The sequence below is a fragment of the Letharia columbiana genome (genome assembly GCF_014066305.1).
Source record: "Letharia columbiana isolate WasteWater2 chromosome Unknown Sc0000035_s1, whole genome shotgun sequence".
NCBI lineage: Eukaryota > Fungi > Ascomycota > Lecanoromycetes > Lecanorales > Parmeliaceae > Letharia > Letharia columbiana.
Window position 1 is genome coordinate 218,418 of NW_023501079.1, and position 16,629 is coordinate 235,046.

A 16,629-nucleotide genomic window follows, 5' to 3' on the forward strand; every position below is an offset into this window, starting at 1 on the left:
GAAAGCAAAGGGTAGGTCGCTTTGGGGGTCCGTTCCCTGCCCATCGACCACTGACAGAAGGATGCAGTTGATCGTCATCGCAAGCATTCATCAACCTTCATCATTGACTTTCGATCTTTTCGATAATCTATTGCTACTGTCAGCTGGCCTGACCTGCTATAATGGCCCACTGCCCGCGATAAAACCTTATTTCGAACGCAGAGGCCTTCCAATGCCTCTATACACTAACCCTGCCGAATTTCTGCTCGATCTTACAAGCAGTGACTTTTCCCAAGATGAGGCAGATGCACAACGCCGACTGGAAAAGCTACATTCGGCTTGGCGAGAGTCGTCCGAGGCACACGCTATCTCAGCATTTGTCGCCGGGCCGTCTTCAGAGAAGGATGTACTCATCGGGAACAAGTCTCGTGCTCCCTTTCTGAACGTCACGCTCGCACTCCTTCACCGCTCATTCATCAAGAGCTACCGAGATGTCGTTGCCTATGGCATTCGATTTGCAATGTACATCGGGCTTGCGGTCATGATGGGAACGGTATGGCTGCGACTTCCGCCAACCCAGTCATCGATAGGACCTTTTACCAACGCAATCTTCTTCGGTTCGGCCTTCATGTCCTTCATGGCCGTCGCATACGTTCCGGCTTTCCTTGAAGACCGTACTACGTTCATCAAAGAACGCGCCAATGGCCTGTATGGCGCTGCTCCATTCATGATTGCAAACTTCCTGATCGGGTTGCCTTACCTATTCCTCATATCCCTCGTATTCTCATTAATAACCTACTTCCTCAACAACTTCCGGCCAACAGCTGGAGCCTTCTTCACATGGGTGATGTGGCTATTTCTGGATCTGCTCGCTGGAGAGTCTCTGGTTGTCCTCATGTCCTCCATCTTCCCGATATTTGTCGTCGCTCTGGCTCTCATCGCGTTCGCAAATGGTCTGTGGATGAGTGTTGGCGGCTTTTTGGTCTCTCCAGAGATCTTGAACCCATTCTGGAAATACGTCTTCCATTATATTGACTATGTAAGTCACCTCTCTGGCTTTCTCCCCGGAAGAGATAAGCTGACCCCTCTCAGCAAGCCTACGTTTTCCGAGGCATGATGGTCAACGAATTCGGCTACCGTGTTTATGACTGCGGCAAAGGATGTCACTGTATGTACCAGAGCGCATTGGCTTCCCAGTGCAAGATTGACGGCCAGGCTGTACTGGAAGAGTATGGGTACCGTACTGGAGACACTGGCAAGTGGGTCGGTATCATGCTGGCGATTATCCTTGTTTATAGACTCATGGGGTGGGCTGTGACACATTTGCGGAAGACATAGAGCGTTCTTAAGACATATTGATTGCATATCCCAAGGTAAATAATCGACACACACCCTCTTACTCTAAGCTCGGCGCTCAAGTATGGCGGCGATCTGGTGAAACCTGTTTTTACAATTTGATGACTTTCTTTTCGAAACAAACTCTCAAGTTCGGACGCCCTGAGCAAGGTGACATCTCTCATGGGCGTCGTGAGTACTGATTGAATTTTTATTCTTCTTGTTCTTTGGAAGAGTAGGTCGTTGATAAGGATCACAAGAGACAGACCTGGAGCGGAATGAAAGGCCAACAGAGTATTGCTCATCGACTGCCATGAAGTCGACCTAGAAAGCTTCTAAGATCCAGTCATTTCCCCCTTCGTTTAGCCAGGATATTTCCCGGCAAGTTCCGCTGCCTTGATAGACTCTGCGTCGAAGCCCGTGGTACCTCCGCGGTACAGAATATCATGTCTGGCATACGGTTCCACACGAACCTCTACCTCATTTCCCTGATGCACAAACTCCGTACTGTTACCATAAAGCACTTTCAAGCCTCGAAGCTGCATGGACACCTGACAAGCACTTCGGCTGCGAACTCAGATCTGTAAAGATCTGGACCCTCGGTGGCAATGGCAGACTACTAAGCCAGAATGTTGTTTCCGAGGCTGCTAACATCTACAGTCTCGCACAAGTCCTGTACAGACTCTCTCGCAATCAAGAGCTCGGAAAAGAAACCCTGGTCACGGCGATGAGCCAAATGGTCCGGAAGTACGCCGATTTGCAGAAACGTGTTCACGGCCCAGTCGCAGCATCCGAGCAGTATTTGGTGGTACGTCGATTCCTGCGAGGATGCTTGGACTCACTCACGGTCCCGAGATCCTCCTCACTGGGGCTACTGGTGCAGTTGGCGCACATGTTCTCGCCCGATTGCTCGACAAAAGCAGAGTGGAAAAAGGGTTCTGGTTGATCAGACGTGGGAGTCCACTCTCACGGCTTCACAGTTCAATGAAAGAGAGGAGACTTTCTGTTATGGATCCGACAAAGCTTTCAGTCCACATTAGGGACCTCAGCCAACCTGATCTGGATCTTGATAAAAGAGATCAGATTGTCCTATTATCGCAAATCACTCATATCATTCACTGTGCTTCGCCGGTTAATTTTCGGCCGGGTCTTCTTTCTTTTGAACCTCATATCGCCGGCGTACGGAACCTTATGTAGATGTCTCCCAAGTGCCGAATCCGCGCGATTTATATTTTGCTCTTCCATCACTTCTGCGATGGCTAGCCCCATGCGAGCTCGAATCCCTGATGCCCCTATCGAACACTTGTCTCTTAGCTCTAAGCTGGGCTATGGCCGTTCAAAGTTGGGTGCTGAGCACGTTATTCAGGCCGCCGTGGATACAGTGTGTGCAAAGGCAACGATACTAAGGATAGGCCAGATAGTCGGTGACCAAAACATGGGATTTGGAATGAAAGGAGATGATTCCAATGATTGTTCGGAGCGGGTTACGAATCGGGACACTGCCTGTCTTGTCTTGGACAGGGACTGTGAATGAGTGGCTACCGGTTGAAACGCTTGCCGAAACCACATTGGAAATCGCTGGCCTTTCAGTCCCTTCGTCCATGGAAACTGGAAAGTCTCCCGAAGGACAACCTACGCAGATGCCTGATAGAGAGGACGAAAACCAAGAACCAGTCGAGGACTGCCTCCGGACCACGGAGCTGGTATACAATACCCGCTCTCCTCATACTCTTTCTTGGACAAACGACTTTCTTCCCACTCTCGCCGCAGGAGGACTCAGATTCGAACGTGTGTCTTTCTCCGAATGGCTCGAACAACTTGAGTCCCGCCCTTCAGAAGCAAGCCAACGTGGAAACGCAGGAAGAAGTAATTATGTTGAAAATACCAACCACAACCCTGCGGTGAAATTACTTTAGTACGAAGACTGGACTTCATGACGACAGCAAAAGTGTGATCTTTGACTGATAAAGCGAAGAGAGACGCTCCTGCATTAACAAGTGCTCCTCATGTCGTAGATAGTGGGCTTGTGGATCTGATGGTCAGCCGTTGGATGAACTGGTGGACAATGGCCGGCAGTCAAGCAGCTCCTTCACGGGGATCCAAGTGAAGACTTTGGCTGTTAGGTGCTGCTCTTGAATGGCAGGTCTAGAGGCAAGAATCAGCTCACAGGCTTCTGCATTCTTTTGTAACTTGTTTGATCGGTGGTGGAATTAACGAAGTGGATTCAGGGATTGACCACGGGGACAACAATGAAGCTTTATATCGAAAGAAATTAGGGTCTTGAACCCTTTTCGAGTATGACCATCCACGGACCGACTGCCTGTCCAAGCGGATTTGCTGAAGTGCAAAATCGAGAGACTGCTAAGATATGAGAGCGATTTAAGAGTTGCGCTCTCGTCGTGAGTAGGATGGCTTTGATGTATATGAATCGTATCAACAGGTTTCCCAGGCTTGTTTCTGTGTGTGTTATTCTCCTAATTACATACTTGAGATGGTCAAGAATCGTCCGAAGCCTCGGAAGCATCTTGTAGATCGGCCCAGGGTACCTGGCGGATAAGATTACAGAGCGGGAGGCGCCGAAGATACTGGACTAGTACCTTACGCTAGGCCTTGAGCTTCGGCAAAGTTGCTCCGTCCAACCACCAGAAAGCCCAGTACAAATCGGCGGCCAGAACTCAATGGACGACACCACCACCACCAACAACGGCGATGAAGCCGATGATCCCGAATCCCACCTTCAGGATGTAGTCAACGATGTGGATCTGGACAGTGCGACGGAAGAAGAGCCCTTGACTCTCGACCCAAGTACGTACTTCCCCTCCTCCATACATTCCCTTCTCTCTCCTCTCTCCTCCACAGAACACCCTCTAACACGCGTGCCTGCAGCGCAAGACCCCTCCCTCGTCGGCCTTCGCGAAATCTCTTCCCTCGCCTCCTGGTCCGTCTCGACCCACAAGCCCTCCTGCGGCGTCGACGCCCTCCGCAACCTCAATCCGAGCCAATTCTGGCAGTCGGACGGTCCGCAGCCGCACTTGCTCACCATACACTTTTTCAAGTTGGTCAAGATTGTCAAGATGAGGGTCTACTTGGATTTTCAGCTGGATGAGAGTTATACGCCTACGAAGATGCAGTTTTGGGGTGGGACTGGGATGTATGATCTTGTGAGTCTCGATCTCGCTCGATCTGGAAGGGGAGGATGCGGACTGATGATGGGGGGGGTGGGATAGGTCTCGTTCTACGAATGGCGTGGTGAAGAGCCGCGGGGCTGGATTGATGTCGATCTTGAGGGCGTCGGTGTGGGTGGCAAGGCTGAGCTGAGGGCATTTGTGGTGCAGGTACGCGTGTTGGAGAACCATCAGAATGGAAAGGATACGCATGTTCGTGGCGTGCAGATCTTCGCGCAGGACGACAAGATTAAAAAGCCGAGAGCCGCAGTGGCTGACGAAGATGGTAAAAACACGAATGGTGTTGAGGGAATTGAGGTTATGGGCATGGAAGAACCGGATTGGATGCAAGATCCCGAAATTCGATGAGACATCGGGGACCAGTTTCTTCTGCTGGAATGGAGATGGATGATCTCCACCCGGAATGTCAGCAAGACAGTCCATGCGCAATGATGACCCACATACCGCACATCGATCCAAGGGTCACTGGCACCTGGAGTCTTGGTGGAACGTTGTCTCTATGGACTGCCATAGGAGCTTTTGCTTCTATCCAGACAAGATCTTGGACAATTCTTGAGCAACGTGATCGCCAACCTGCTTGGTGCTCGACTTTCCTCCAATGTCGCCCGTGCGCACATTGGCATCGATCGTCCGCCGGACCGCCTCCTCTATTGCCTTTGCTTCTTCTGGTTGATTGAAGGAGTATTGAAGCATCATAGCCGTTGATAGGATCATTGCCACGGGGTTGACTTTCTCCTGCCCTGCGATATCAGGAGCCGAGCCTATTTAATCTTATTAGCAACCATCCGAATTCCTCGATCTTTCTACAGCACTTACCGTGTATGGGCTCATAAATCCCACTGACCACACTTTTCCCATCCGGCACCCCATTCAAACTCGCACTGGGCAACAAGCCCAAACTTCCAGGTATCACACTCGCCTCATCGCTTATGATATCCCCAAACAAGTTACTTGTGACAATAACTCCATTCAGGGCCCTTGGATCCTTGACCATCAACATAGCTGCACTATCAATCAAATGATGCCCAAGCTGTAGTTGCGGAAACTCGTTCTTCATAACCTCGCTGACAACCTTCCTCCACAGCCGACTCGTAGCAAGCACGTTGGCCTTATCCAAACTCCACACTTTCTGCGGTGGCTCCGTAGCCATAGCCAAATGCGCAGCTAATCTCGTCACGCGCTCAATTTCCGCCCGTGAGTAGGGTTCGGTATCCCAAGCGTAACCGTCGTTGTTTTCCTCCTCTTTCCGCTCTCCGAAGTATATGCCCCCGGTCAACTCGCGAATGATGGTAAAGTTGACGCCGCGGCAGATGTGCTCTTTGAGAGGGGAGATGGAGGTCAGGGAGTCGGAAGCGAAGTTGCAGGGGCGTAGGTTGCCGAAGGTATTGAGTTCTTTGCGGAGCTTGAGGAGGCCTTGTTCAGGGCGGACGGGGCCGGTGCCATATTTCTTTTATGTGCAGAAGAGGTCAGAGTCTGCTTGGAAGCATGTTGTAGATGGAAGAGAAAGGAAGGCGTACGGGGCCACCTATTGCGCCTAAGAGGACCGCGTCCGCTTTTTTGGCTGCGGCGAGGGCTTCGTCTGTGAGAGGGGAACCGGTGGCGTCGATGGAGGCCTGAAATCATTGTCAGCGGAAACTGCTAGCTGGAAGCATTTCAAGAGCGTAACACACCCCGCCTAGCAGGTGTTCTTGGAAGTCGAATTTGATGTGTGGTCGTTCTTTCTCTACTACGCGAAGAATCTGGATTGATTGGTATGAGCCGACAGTTCTCTTGCCTCGTGGGTAATTGAGCTGGGCGATGGTACCTTCAATGCTTCTGCCGTGACCTACAATGTCCATCGTCAGTCACGGCGTATTTTGAGGTATCTTTGGGGGGGGTTCTACCTCTGGGCCGCAGTAGTCCCCAGCGAAGACGACAATATTGTATGGAGGCATTCTGAGGGTAGATGAATTGGCAGGAATACGGATGGAGCGGGCTGGAAAGTATGGGTGATTTGTGCATCTACGAGAAGGGAATTTGTTGTGTCACGGATTCATACCTCGGAACGCCGTCATCGGAGCCGCCGGCGACACTTCGGGAAATCTTTCGTGTCTGGCTCTTTGGCCCGAAATCTCACCAAGCGAAAATGATGGATACGCAAAGTAGCTTTTCACTTGCATGAAATTGCCAGGGGGATGTCTGACTCTGATGGGTTTTTTTCGATATAGTGACAAGGAAATCAAGAAGTCAGGTGTGCATCACTGAGGGCAATAGCCGCGGCCATCGAAGTTTGATGGTCCTCCGCAATCTGGATTTCGGTATCGTCGTAGGCCCTTTGCAGCGTGACCATAGCGTTTATCATCCCCTCTATGTCAAACGCGGCAAAGCGAATGAAATTCTGCAGCTCCTCCTCCGCAACTTTCACCTCATTAGAACTCAGTCTCAATTTGTACGCCCTTTTTTGGGATTGCTGCAACAGCTCCTTCGCTGTTTTCAGAACCTCCCAGAACATCTGAACTTTCTCTGGATATCCTGAAGCTGCGAGTGGCATATGCATCGTTTGTGGCGACTTTTCGATCTTGGAAAGCCACCAATGTACTGCGGCTTCTTTCCGTGGTTCGCTGTCCACGCCAACGAGATGTACCTGCATATCGCCCTCGTAAATTTCAGATATCCCTTGATCTCCTAGGTCATACCCGTTGTACCAACTCCGCGGTTGGTAGGCTACATGGTCTTGATTCTCCGGTTGATCAAGGACCCACCACATTGCGTCTATGTCGATGTCTTCAGATGTGTCAACATCTGGCCTCGACTGCGGAAACGTGGCGACTTGTGTAAGAAATTTGATGCTCCATTCGCTTACCCGCACGAAGAAGACTCCATAATTGAGGCCGTTCCAGTCTCTGCCAGCGATGAAGTGGATGTCAGGAAAAGAATCTTCCCGTGGCAGGAACATCGTCCATGGGATGTTGTTGTTGATGATGATAGTGTCCGCGTCGAACCAGCTATGAAAAGAGGGTTTAGAACAGGCGGATTTCTTGGAAACTTTGTACCTCTAGGGTGACGAGTTACAGATGGGTCAACACTCACACAATCCAATCCGCTCGTTCATGAGATACTTTTGTCATTTCCGACACCAATAAGGACAGGACATGAAGCGATTTTTCAAGCACGAGCCTGATCCAGCCTGCCTTCCCGCTGAGGTCATGCTTTAAGATGTGGGTTGGGTACCCCCACCTACGACCGTGATCAAGGCGAGTCTCCATGCAGGGCTCAAATATCGGCATGTGTTGGTCTCCAATCATTATGCTTGCCTGCCGGATTCGAGAACCCTTCTCCCAATTCTGCATCATGTTGTCAGGTATGTGTACTTCGACTTCGCCGGTCTTGGAACCAACGGCGTTTTCAACGTCAGACTCGTGCCATTGTGCAGACGTCAAGAGAGAGTGCGACAACAGATGCCGTTCTGGCGGCGTAGACTTGCGGCTCAATAAATAAAGAGTTGAGAGGAAAGAGACGAGGACAAGCCATCTCCCTTTCTTCCTCACCGGGGCAACCATAATATGAAGAGAAAGCTTCTCTCCCAAATTGAGGACCCAGCAGAGATCGCGGCATGGTACCTATATATCTGAGCGTTCCAGCATGAAGTACGTTGACCTATGCAGTCAAGACACTCGCGACACACTTGATACACGAAGCGTCAGTACGAAACAGAAAGATTGAGCTTCTTAGTACGGAGTCCTGACTAGGGGTAGGCTAGCCGTCAGAAGAAATGGCAGTCATCAATATTGGCATCGTCTGAATTTGGTCAATTTATGTCATAAGAAGTGATTGGCGATCGATGTGGGCAGAAGCAGCTACAGCAAATGGTTTCCACGACGAGAAACTTGCTTTCTTTGCTGTTACTGTCGAGATTCAAGGGACTCGTAGACTACGTTTACAGCTGCCACCTTTTCTCGCAGAGAGCCTAGAGGCAAGTTCTGCGGGTGGCACGGTCATGACCGGCCGTGCCTAGCGTCTTCTTTGCGCAGATTTGAAACAGAAGCCTACGACATACATAGTGATCTCATTGGAATTCAACCATATCAAGAGCTGCCGAACGCTTTAATATAAGATAGAAATCCTGATGCGATCTTTGGTTGGAGGCAAACACTCAGGGTTAGGGTTACGAGCATCGGCAATTTTCTCCTGCTGTGGTCATGGAACCGTCATGCATGTCTGTGCCTGCACCTTACTCTGCAGGTCTCTTCATGTCACAGTCTCTAGCTGTATCGCATCTTAAATCTATAATGTCTCCATACACCGCTCCTCTGGTGCCTTCGCCAATTAGCACTGATCTCCCTCCGACTCTGACCTTCCTCTCCAATCCCATTGCCTCCTATTTCAATGCAGCTCCTCCTTACAACAATGTCACTCTGGGGGCACTCCTATTCACCCTACCGCCGCGAACACCGCGATTATTGCTTTTGCAGAGAGGTAGGTGCTTTCGGCGTGCCTTTCCCCTGATCAGTACCGGAATTCAATCGCAAGACAATTTCGGAGAGCCAGAAGCGTATCTTTCTTCCTGAGACATGTCTGCAGCCTCGAATTTTCTGCTCAAAGAGGGAATACTGATGTCGAATTCTCCAACAGCGGGAGGCACGGACCCGAACGCTTTCTCGGACTTCTGGCAAATACCTAGCGGCTCACCTAGACCTTCTGATCCGACAATGCTACATGCCTTGGCCCGGATAATCTTTGAGCAGACAGGTCTACGCCTTGCAAGTGTGGTCACCATGTCTGGTACTGAGATAGAGCCTGCTAGTCGGGAGACTGGACACGCCCAAAGAATGAGAATGCTATTCATGGTCGAAGTCGCTGAGCTGGGACTATTGCAGCTTGATAACTCTCCATTCGAAAAGGACTTGTTATATGGAAGTCAAGGACTCGACATCAATTCCGTACCAGTCGCTTTGAATCTTGGCAAGCATAGACAGCACGTATGGTCGAGTGAGGAAGACCTCAAAGAGTTCATCAATTCAGGCTTGTATCCAATTGAAGAGAGGGCCCAGTATCGTATGATGCTGGAAGCTTTCGGTCTTCACAACCAAAATCTTGCGTACCTCCTCTCTTTGAACCAACGAAGCCAAACTGCCAGCTCGAGTCATGGGTTCCCCATATGAACGGGTAAGACGAGCTGGCATCCATATCTCACCCTCGTCTCTTTATCAGCGCTATGAGATCGACACCAAAGCTTCGAAAGTGACAGGATTTCAAGATCAAAGCGTTAGTCTCGAAACAAGGATATCCGGTAGGAGCCGGATCGCATCACGTCAGCTGACAAAAGTCTTCCGACACCACTAGTGATCCGGCAGCAAGGGTATTCGTCGATCGAAAGAGCATGACCAACGAGTACGGCCGCTTGCCGTACCTCGTCTATCAATGCAGACCAGCAGTAACCAATAACACCCAAATCCAGATGCTGTTCGGAGCTGGCTGTACTCTGTAGACACTCGAGACTACTACAACTTTCCGGATGAGGCAGGTCTTAACTCGGCAGCGAAGAATTCTTTCGAGCGTGACCTGGGGTCGAATATGGTTATGCACGATTATGGGTATGTACGGCCGAAGAACTCAGCAGCCGAACGTCATGAGGGGCAAGTGACATATACAACCGCGGCTTACTATCTTATTCTCCGTTCTCTTACTGCATGCGACAAGGGTTGGACGCATTGTCACGGGTTTCTGCATTTTACATTGTGATAGCTCACTTTGCTGGCGATTGCTAGGGCCGAGACATTGCGAAAAGCGAACGCCACAGAAAGGTCGCTTGATGTTTCCTGCTGCCACGTATGTCCGCGCTAAACTCGATATCGTATCTGAAAATGCGAAAATCTTTCAATCTTTTTGCAGGGAAGTTTAAAAGAGCTACCCGACGCTATTAAGCAGATCATCAACAAGCAATGGCTTCAAGAATGTCTGGAACGAACTTTTCCATTCCGCCAAAAGAGATTCCTCGTTGCCTCGTGCTCACCATGCGAGGGCGTTGGAATGCACGTCCCCGGAATACCTTGGGCTGCATATCTCTTTTGTCCTTTCCAATGTAAATCGATCTCCAAGATCAACGAGTCGGTGCTACCATCATGTTCCATGTATCGCTCCTCAGGTGGCTCTTTGCTTCCACGTCTCTCTTCATCCAAGTCCATACCTGGGGTTGCAAATGTGTAAGATAGCAGCTTCGCATGAAAATGAAAGATCTGACCTGACTGATACCAAGTAGGCTCCTGAGGACAACTGCTGGCCGTCAACATCTCAATGGAACACATTCAACCAGTCTCTCTCTGGAAAACTCATCGCTGATGTCCCACCCGCTTTGCCATGCTACCCTGGCCCAGCATTCAACGCCGAAGCATGTGCTGCAGTTGACGCCGAGCTAACAGAACAGACTTTCGTAGCCGAAAATCCCATCGCACTGTCCTATCCTACGGGCTCATGCCCGCCCATCAACGCAACCGCTGGTTCGTCGTGTACAATTGCGGATCGGCCAACGGACACATGTCCGGATGGCAATCTCACATCGGTGACACATGTTGGATCATGCTCTATTGGGGACCAGCCAAGGTACACGGTCAATGCCACGGAGATTGCAGATGTAACCGCAGGAATCAATTTCGCACGGCAAAAGAACATAAGACTTGTGGTACGAAATACGGGGCATGACCTATTGCGAAGGTGAACTACCTTGCGTGCATCCTTCTCTGAATGCTTTCTGATGCTTTACAGGTCGACAGGCTATGGTAGCTTACAGGTCTGGATACGATATCTAAGGACAGGCATCAAATTTCAAGAAACTTATCAGCAATCCGGTGCCTGTTCCAAATCGAGTTGGAAAGGAAGTGCTTTCGTGATTGGAGGGGGTTATACTTGGGAAGATGTATATAGTGAAGCGGCGAGCAGGAACGTGATCGTTGTCGGCGGTGGCACACCGGTATGTTAGCCCTGGCTTCTTTCTGCCGGCTTCTATCTCATGTGACATTCGGGACCTGATGGAGTCGCAGAGTGTCGGCTGTCTCGGTGGCTGGATGCAAGGCGGAGGGCACAGTCCCGCAACCCATGACTTTGGTCTCGGAGCGGATCAAGTGCTCGAAGCACAAGTTGTGCTAGCATCTGGCAAAGTAGTGACGGCAAACCCTTGCGAAAACTCGGAAATCTTCTTTGCCATTCGTGGTGGGGGCCCCAGCAGCTATGGAATTGTAGTCTCGACGGTTATCAAAGCTTACCCTACAAGGAAAGTCGCTGCTCAGATATTTGGCTTTGCCCCTTTGACTGCGAATGACTCCTCGGCATTCATGGATGCTTTAGCCATCGTCCACCAAAACTACCCAAGATTGTCTGACAGCGGCTTCTCTGGCTACGGCTCCTGGTCAATATACTCTCCAAGTCCGTTAATCGGCAACTATTCTACCGGCTTCATCCACACCATCGCTGTGTTTGGGAAAACAGTCGCGGAGGCAGAAGAGCTCTTCGCTTCAACAGCAGCGCAGTTACAAAAATACAACAACACCAGTCTGTATATGACGACCAGATACCTCTCCTTTCCAACTTATGTCGCCTACTATGACGCACTTTCTGGTATCGTGACTCCAGTTGGACAAACTGCAGCTTTAGGCTCTCGCTTTCTCGACCAAAAAGCTCTGACCGGCAACGCGACCGCACTGAAAGCCATGCTTCAAACCATTGCCGGAACGCCCGAGCAAGCGACATCTAACAACATTGTGTTTGTGGGAGGCGGCCAAGTTTTCACAGATGCTAGCGATCCTTACTCAGGCGTCAATCCCGCCTGGCGCCAAACTTACGTGCATAACATAGTCGCAAGAGGCTGGGCTCCAGGCTCATCGAATGCGACAATCCAAGCGGTCTATGACGATATCACTTACAACAAGACCCAGGCGATGAAAGACCTTGCGCCCAACACAGGGTGCTACATGAACGAGGCTGATCGCTTTGACCCGGACTACTTGCAGGACTTTTATGGAGAGCATGGAGCGAAACTTTCTGAAATCAAGAGGAAGTATGATCCGCGGAGCGTGTTTTATTGTCCGACATGTATTGGTAGTGAGCTTTTCAAAGTGAAGCCTAGTGGGCAGATCTGTTTGTGATGAAGAATGGGGCCTTTGGACTTAATTAGCTTGGATAATGGGGCAACGAAGGCATGGCCGAGTGGCCAATCTTAATTGAGAGAGACATGGGCAGAACATACAAATCTTCTTCCCATCGTAAAACGCCAGTAGTTCGGCGGCCGACCCTCCCTTGTCGCCTACCGACTTCGGCTGCTGTAGCAGGATCGCCCAACGGTCTAAGCTTGACGAGCCGAAAGCCAGCGCTTAAAATTCTCCGATGACAGTAAAGTAAGGCCTTTCTTCGTTCCCTCTCATCGTCGTCATCATCATCGAGCATTTGGTGGTCCCAGTACAATGGACAAGTAATGCCTCTCGCCTTTAGTGACTGAAAGACTTTTCTGGGATAAAGGAGAAGTTTTGCAACGGAGATGCTCGGTGGAGCGCCGAGAGCAGAGACAAGGTGGTTGGTGCAGTGATATGCTGTCCCGACTGCAGAATGAGGCTCTCGCTCGCAGCAATTACAGTTCCATTTGCACTGCGGGTTGCAGAAAGCGTCGCGCGAGTTTCTGGGACCCAGGATAACAGCCAGCGATGGATCGATGCTTTAGGGTTCAAGCTCTCTTCAGAGCCCAAGACATGGCGGCACGATTTGCATCTTTCAATATCTAGTTCTATTCCAATCATTGGCCGAGTTGTCTTTTCTTGGTGTTTCTGTCTACACCGTACTTTCCCGGTAGATATTCACAGTTGACCTCGTTAAGTCGTCAACACGGAAAGAGCAATGGTTTTTAGGGTGCGAGCTTCTGCGGAGCAGTGACGGAAGGGGAACGTCGACCTTAACACCCGCATCAATACCTGTTAGATCCCTGTGTTGTCATTTGCAAACAGTCTTCACTTTCCTTGAAAACTTACACGCCTTGCCGATCCTACAACACCAGTCAATTTGATGCTCTGCTTCTTCTGCACCCGCAGACCCTCTTCTCGTCACTCCTCATCCACGTGTGCATCTTCTGACGTCGACTACCCTGCCCCTAACAGCCAATACAGAAGAGCCGGATCCACTTATGTCGTCCACCACAGGCCCTCCGTCTCCCCTAGGTACGGCAGCACATCTCCCACCAGGCGGACTGATCGCAATCGCCTGGTCCAGCGTCGTCCTCGCAGGCGCTTTCGGTACGTACACGTTCAGAGCGACTCTTTCCTATTCCGGAGCACTTTTTGTGAATTACAAGATATAATCTCGGGGCTTAAGGCTCTTGATACCCATTCGAGTCGTCTCGATGCTCGAGAATTTGACTTGAAGAAGCGATACTGATTCCCGATACTGATCCCAAAATTGTTGTAGTCGTCGCTCGTACTTTGATCCGTATAGTCAAGGCCGAGCGCCTTGGGCGTGATGACTATTGGATCTATCTAGCTTATCTCATCCTTTGCATCAATGCTCTTCTTCAAACGGTTCAGACCCCTTATATCTACCACCTTGTACGGGTGAGAGCAGGATTGGAGCCCACTGGCGAAGGATTTTTGAAGGATGGTAACTCATACCTGCGCTATGAGTTCACGATCATTGGCCTCTTCTGGTCAATACTCTGGAGTGTGAGTGCACATTTCGGAGCAAACTCTCCTTGTTGAACCCTTTGTCTTGAGTCACGAGACATGCCTCGCGGGCAGTGAGCGGGTTTCAAACCCCCAACCTGTCTTATGACCTCGGTGCTTTGTCTCAAAGATGCCATGCTGATACCGAAATGTACAGGTGAAGGCGAGCTTCTTAGCTTTCTATTGGAAAATGTTTGATGGGCTACCGAGGTACAGGAAGTGGTGGATGATGGTCGCGGGTTTTGCCTTCGCCTCGTACGTTGGGTGCTGGATTGCGAGCGCAATGACATGTCACCCGGCCTCTCTCTACTTCACATTCGGTACGGAGGTCTCCCCACGGCGACTAAAGAGGTTACTGATATCATCGACCAGGTCAATGCTACAAGCCAATTGATGTCGAAGGCTCCACCATCTCCATAGCCTACAGCACCACGGTAGACGTTCTCACTGATATCATGAGTAAGTGCATCGTTCACGCTCACGGCCGAATTCCTCAGGGAAATGGCAAAATGCTCATCACTAACCATGCGCTAGTCATTTCTCTTCCGCTGAACCTTTTGTACACCGTTAGGCTTGCACCGAAGCAGAAATTAGGTCTCGCAGCCGTCTTTTCTATCGGTATCATCATCATCTTGGTGGCTATCGCCCGCGCGGTACAGATCTCAAGAAAGGCTTTCGCGGACGGCGTCCTTTTGGCCCTTTGGGGAATCATTGAGTCCACAGTTTGTAAGTACAGAAGTCTCTCCAAACCCAGTCGTAATTCGCTTGACTCAATGCTGCGTGAGAATGTGTCTGATGCTGATCTTTGATTTCTTCTTCTCCGCATCAGCTGTGATAGTAGGATGCCTTCCCCCATTCAAGTCGCTCTTCAAGGGCCGTGGATCCTCCCAGCGCTACAACTCCCCAGTCAACGGCAAGAACTTGTCACGAGACTTACGTCATACTGCCATACGACTTGGCAGTGCTGATACTGGTAACGGTGCTAAGGCAGCACCGCAAGTCATGTCAAAGCCGATTGATGGGGAACCCGATGGTGGCTACGGTGATGGAATTTACGTACCACACGGAGCTATTGGTGTGAGGAGTGATTATGTGAGTTTAACTTGGGGGCGTGAGAGCAGAGGTGACATGACTGATCGATTTGTTTGTAGGAAGTGAGGGGCTATGAGAATCAGCCATGATCTGCTGCCCTAAAGTCTGAAACCCTGCTTGCTAATTGTTGCCTACGAAATCGATAGCTAGAAAATCAGAATCAAAGTAAAAAAATCTAATCCGTACCAGGCTCTATCTGCTGCGGGAAAGAATGATGAGCACTTGAAAGTAGTGGCAGAGGTTCTACTCAACACCTTGTTCATATTCTTCAATGTAGTCTCAAGATATTGCAAGCATATTTCAATAGTGCAGAACAAACTCTCGGAGTCGGTGCTCGTGCTACAACTACAGTCCATCGGAGAAAACCACTGCATGGGCGTACAAATACAAAAAACCTCGCATCCGGCGCTGGGACATAGTTCAACAGGGTACGACGTAGCGTAATTATCTCATTAAGAATATGAGGTTGGCGTTACCCCTAAGCAATGCTCGAAAGGCCACTTTTTCAATCAAGCCATATACGTAGCTCTGCATCAGTGACCCTGGTCATTAAAGATTATAGCTAAGCAGCGCCAAGGTGTGGTTATCTGATGAGAAGTAGATATGTATGGTTCGACTTGACCCCGATCACGCTGTGATGCCGAATTTGGTGATCACATGCGAGAGAAGCAGTCAGACCGCCATGCCTATCATTACTCCGATAAAATTCCCCATACTTGGCGCTGCACTGTGTGCAACAGTGAACTCACAGACGAAAAATGCCCGAGCGTGCACAAATGGTGGCCCAATGGGTTACCACTTGGATGGCAAATGCCTTGATTGTGGTGAGGCGTGTGCATGAGACGGTTGTTCCGGAGAGGGAGGATATTGCCAGATTTGTGGATCGGAGTCAGTAGAAGAAGATGTGGCCGTGGTCGAAAGCGAGGACGAGGACTTGTCGGATATGAGTGAAGAGGATGAGATGACTGTGGACATGGAAAGAGAGGTGTGTCCAAGCTCGAGTGGGGCAACGAAGGCACACGCAATTCGCAATGCGTCCGGATGGCATCCATCTATCGCTATATTTCGACAGTGCCATCGACTGATTTGCCTAGTTTTTCCTACAATACTTCCGAGAACGTGGTGTACGCGAAGTCATCAGAGAAGGAATGGGTTGGGTTTCTCTGGTAATTATATAATGTATGGGAACGGTACAATTAGCGTGTTCCCATACGATACCTCGTCCGCTCCAGCGAGTTTCTCTCAACGCGCGGGGGCCCGGAAATGCTGTTGGCAGAAAGCATGTTGACAGATTGTTGGAGTTGGACGTTAATCGGTGATGGCGAAGGTCACGCGACCACTCTGATCCTCGGTCATCACAGCTC

At 50.2% G+C, this 16,629-nt stretch overlaps 8 protein-coding genes across 8 annotated transcripts; 5 read left to right on the top strand and 3 right to left on the bottom strand.

The window, feature by feature from the left end:
• Positions 1–211: 211 nt before the first annotated feature.
• On the top strand, positions 212–1,317 carry HO173_008855 (uncharacterized protein; the record flags this gene model as incomplete). Its single annotated transcript, XM_037310751.1, has 2 exons — positions 212–1,018; positions 1,072–1,317. 2 exons carry the CDS (start codon positions 212–214, stop codon positions 1,315–1,317), a joined length of 1,053 nt encoding a protein of 350 aa, XP_037162315.1.
• Positions 1,318–1,676: 359 nt separating this feature from the next.
• Positions 1,677–3,838, bottom strand: HO173_008856 (uncharacterized protein; the record flags this gene model as incomplete). Its single annotated transcript, XM_037310752.1, has 2 exons — positions 1,677–1,881; positions 3,801–3,838. The coding sequence occupies 2 exons, from the start codon at positions 3,836–3,838 to the stop codon at positions 1,677–1,679; spliced, it is 243 nt and encodes an 80-aa protein (XP_037162316.1).
• Positions 3,839–3,992: 154 nt separating this feature from the next.
• HO173_008857 (uncharacterized protein) lies at positions 3,993–4,847 on the top strand (the record flags this gene model as incomplete). The annotated part of the gene is made up of 3 exons (XM_037310753.1): positions 3,993–4,119; positions 4,201–4,475; positions 4,542–4,847. 3 exons carry the CDS (start codon positions 3,993–3,995, stop codon positions 4,845–4,847), a joined length of 708 nt encoding a protein of 235 aa, XP_037162317.1.
• Positions 4,848–5,024: 177 nt separating this feature from the next.
• On the bottom strand, positions 5,025–6,433 carry HO173_008858 (uncharacterized protein; the record flags this gene model as incomplete). Its single annotated transcript, XM_037310754.1, has 6 exons — positions 5,025–5,260; positions 5,316–5,946; positions 6,017–6,112; positions 6,170–6,238; positions 6,304–6,324; positions 6,383–6,433. The coding sequence occupies 6 exons, from the start codon at positions 6,431–6,433 to the stop codon at positions 5,025–5,027; spliced, it is 1,104 nt and encodes a 367-aa protein (XP_037162318.1).
• Positions 6,434–6,717: 284 nt separating this feature from the next.
• HO173_008859 (uncharacterized protein) lies at positions 6,718–8,038 on the bottom strand (the record flags this gene model as incomplete). Its single annotated transcript, XM_037310755.1, has 2 exons — positions 6,718–7,483; positions 7,569–8,038. 2 exons carry the CDS (start codon positions 8,036–8,038, stop codon positions 6,718–6,720), a joined length of 1,236 nt encoding a protein of 411 aa, XP_037162319.1.
• Positions 8,039–8,767: 729 nt separating this feature from the next.
• Positions 8,768–9,640, top strand: HO173_008860 (uncharacterized protein; the record flags this gene model as incomplete). Its single annotated transcript, XM_037310756.1, has 2 exons — positions 8,768–8,954; positions 9,111–9,640. The coding sequence occupies 2 exons, from the start codon at positions 8,768–8,770 to the stop codon at positions 9,638–9,640; spliced, it is 717 nt and encodes a 238-aa protein (XP_037162320.1).
• Positions 9,641–10,600: 960 nt separating this feature from the next.
• On the top strand, positions 10,601–12,616 carry HO173_008861 (uncharacterized protein; the record flags this gene model as incomplete). Its single annotated transcript, XM_037310757.1, has 4 exons — positions 10,601–10,681; positions 10,738–11,189; positions 11,241–11,445; positions 11,516–12,616. The coding sequence occupies 4 exons, from the start codon at positions 10,601–10,603 to the stop codon at positions 12,614–12,616; spliced, it is 1,839 nt and encodes a 612-aa protein (XP_037162321.1).
• Positions 12,617–13,641: 1,025 nt separating this feature from the next.
• HO173_008862 (uncharacterized protein) lies at positions 13,642–15,354 on the top strand (the record flags this gene model as incomplete). The annotated part of the gene is made up of 7 exons (XM_037310758.1): positions 13,642–13,750; positions 13,923–14,173; positions 14,331–14,493; positions 14,546–14,632; positions 14,708–14,899; positions 15,003–15,265; positions 15,325–15,354. 7 exons carry the CDS (start codon positions 13,642–13,644, stop codon positions 15,352–15,354), a joined length of 1,095 nt encoding a protein of 364 aa, XP_037162322.1.
• Positions 15,355–16,629: the final 1,275 nt, after the last annotated feature.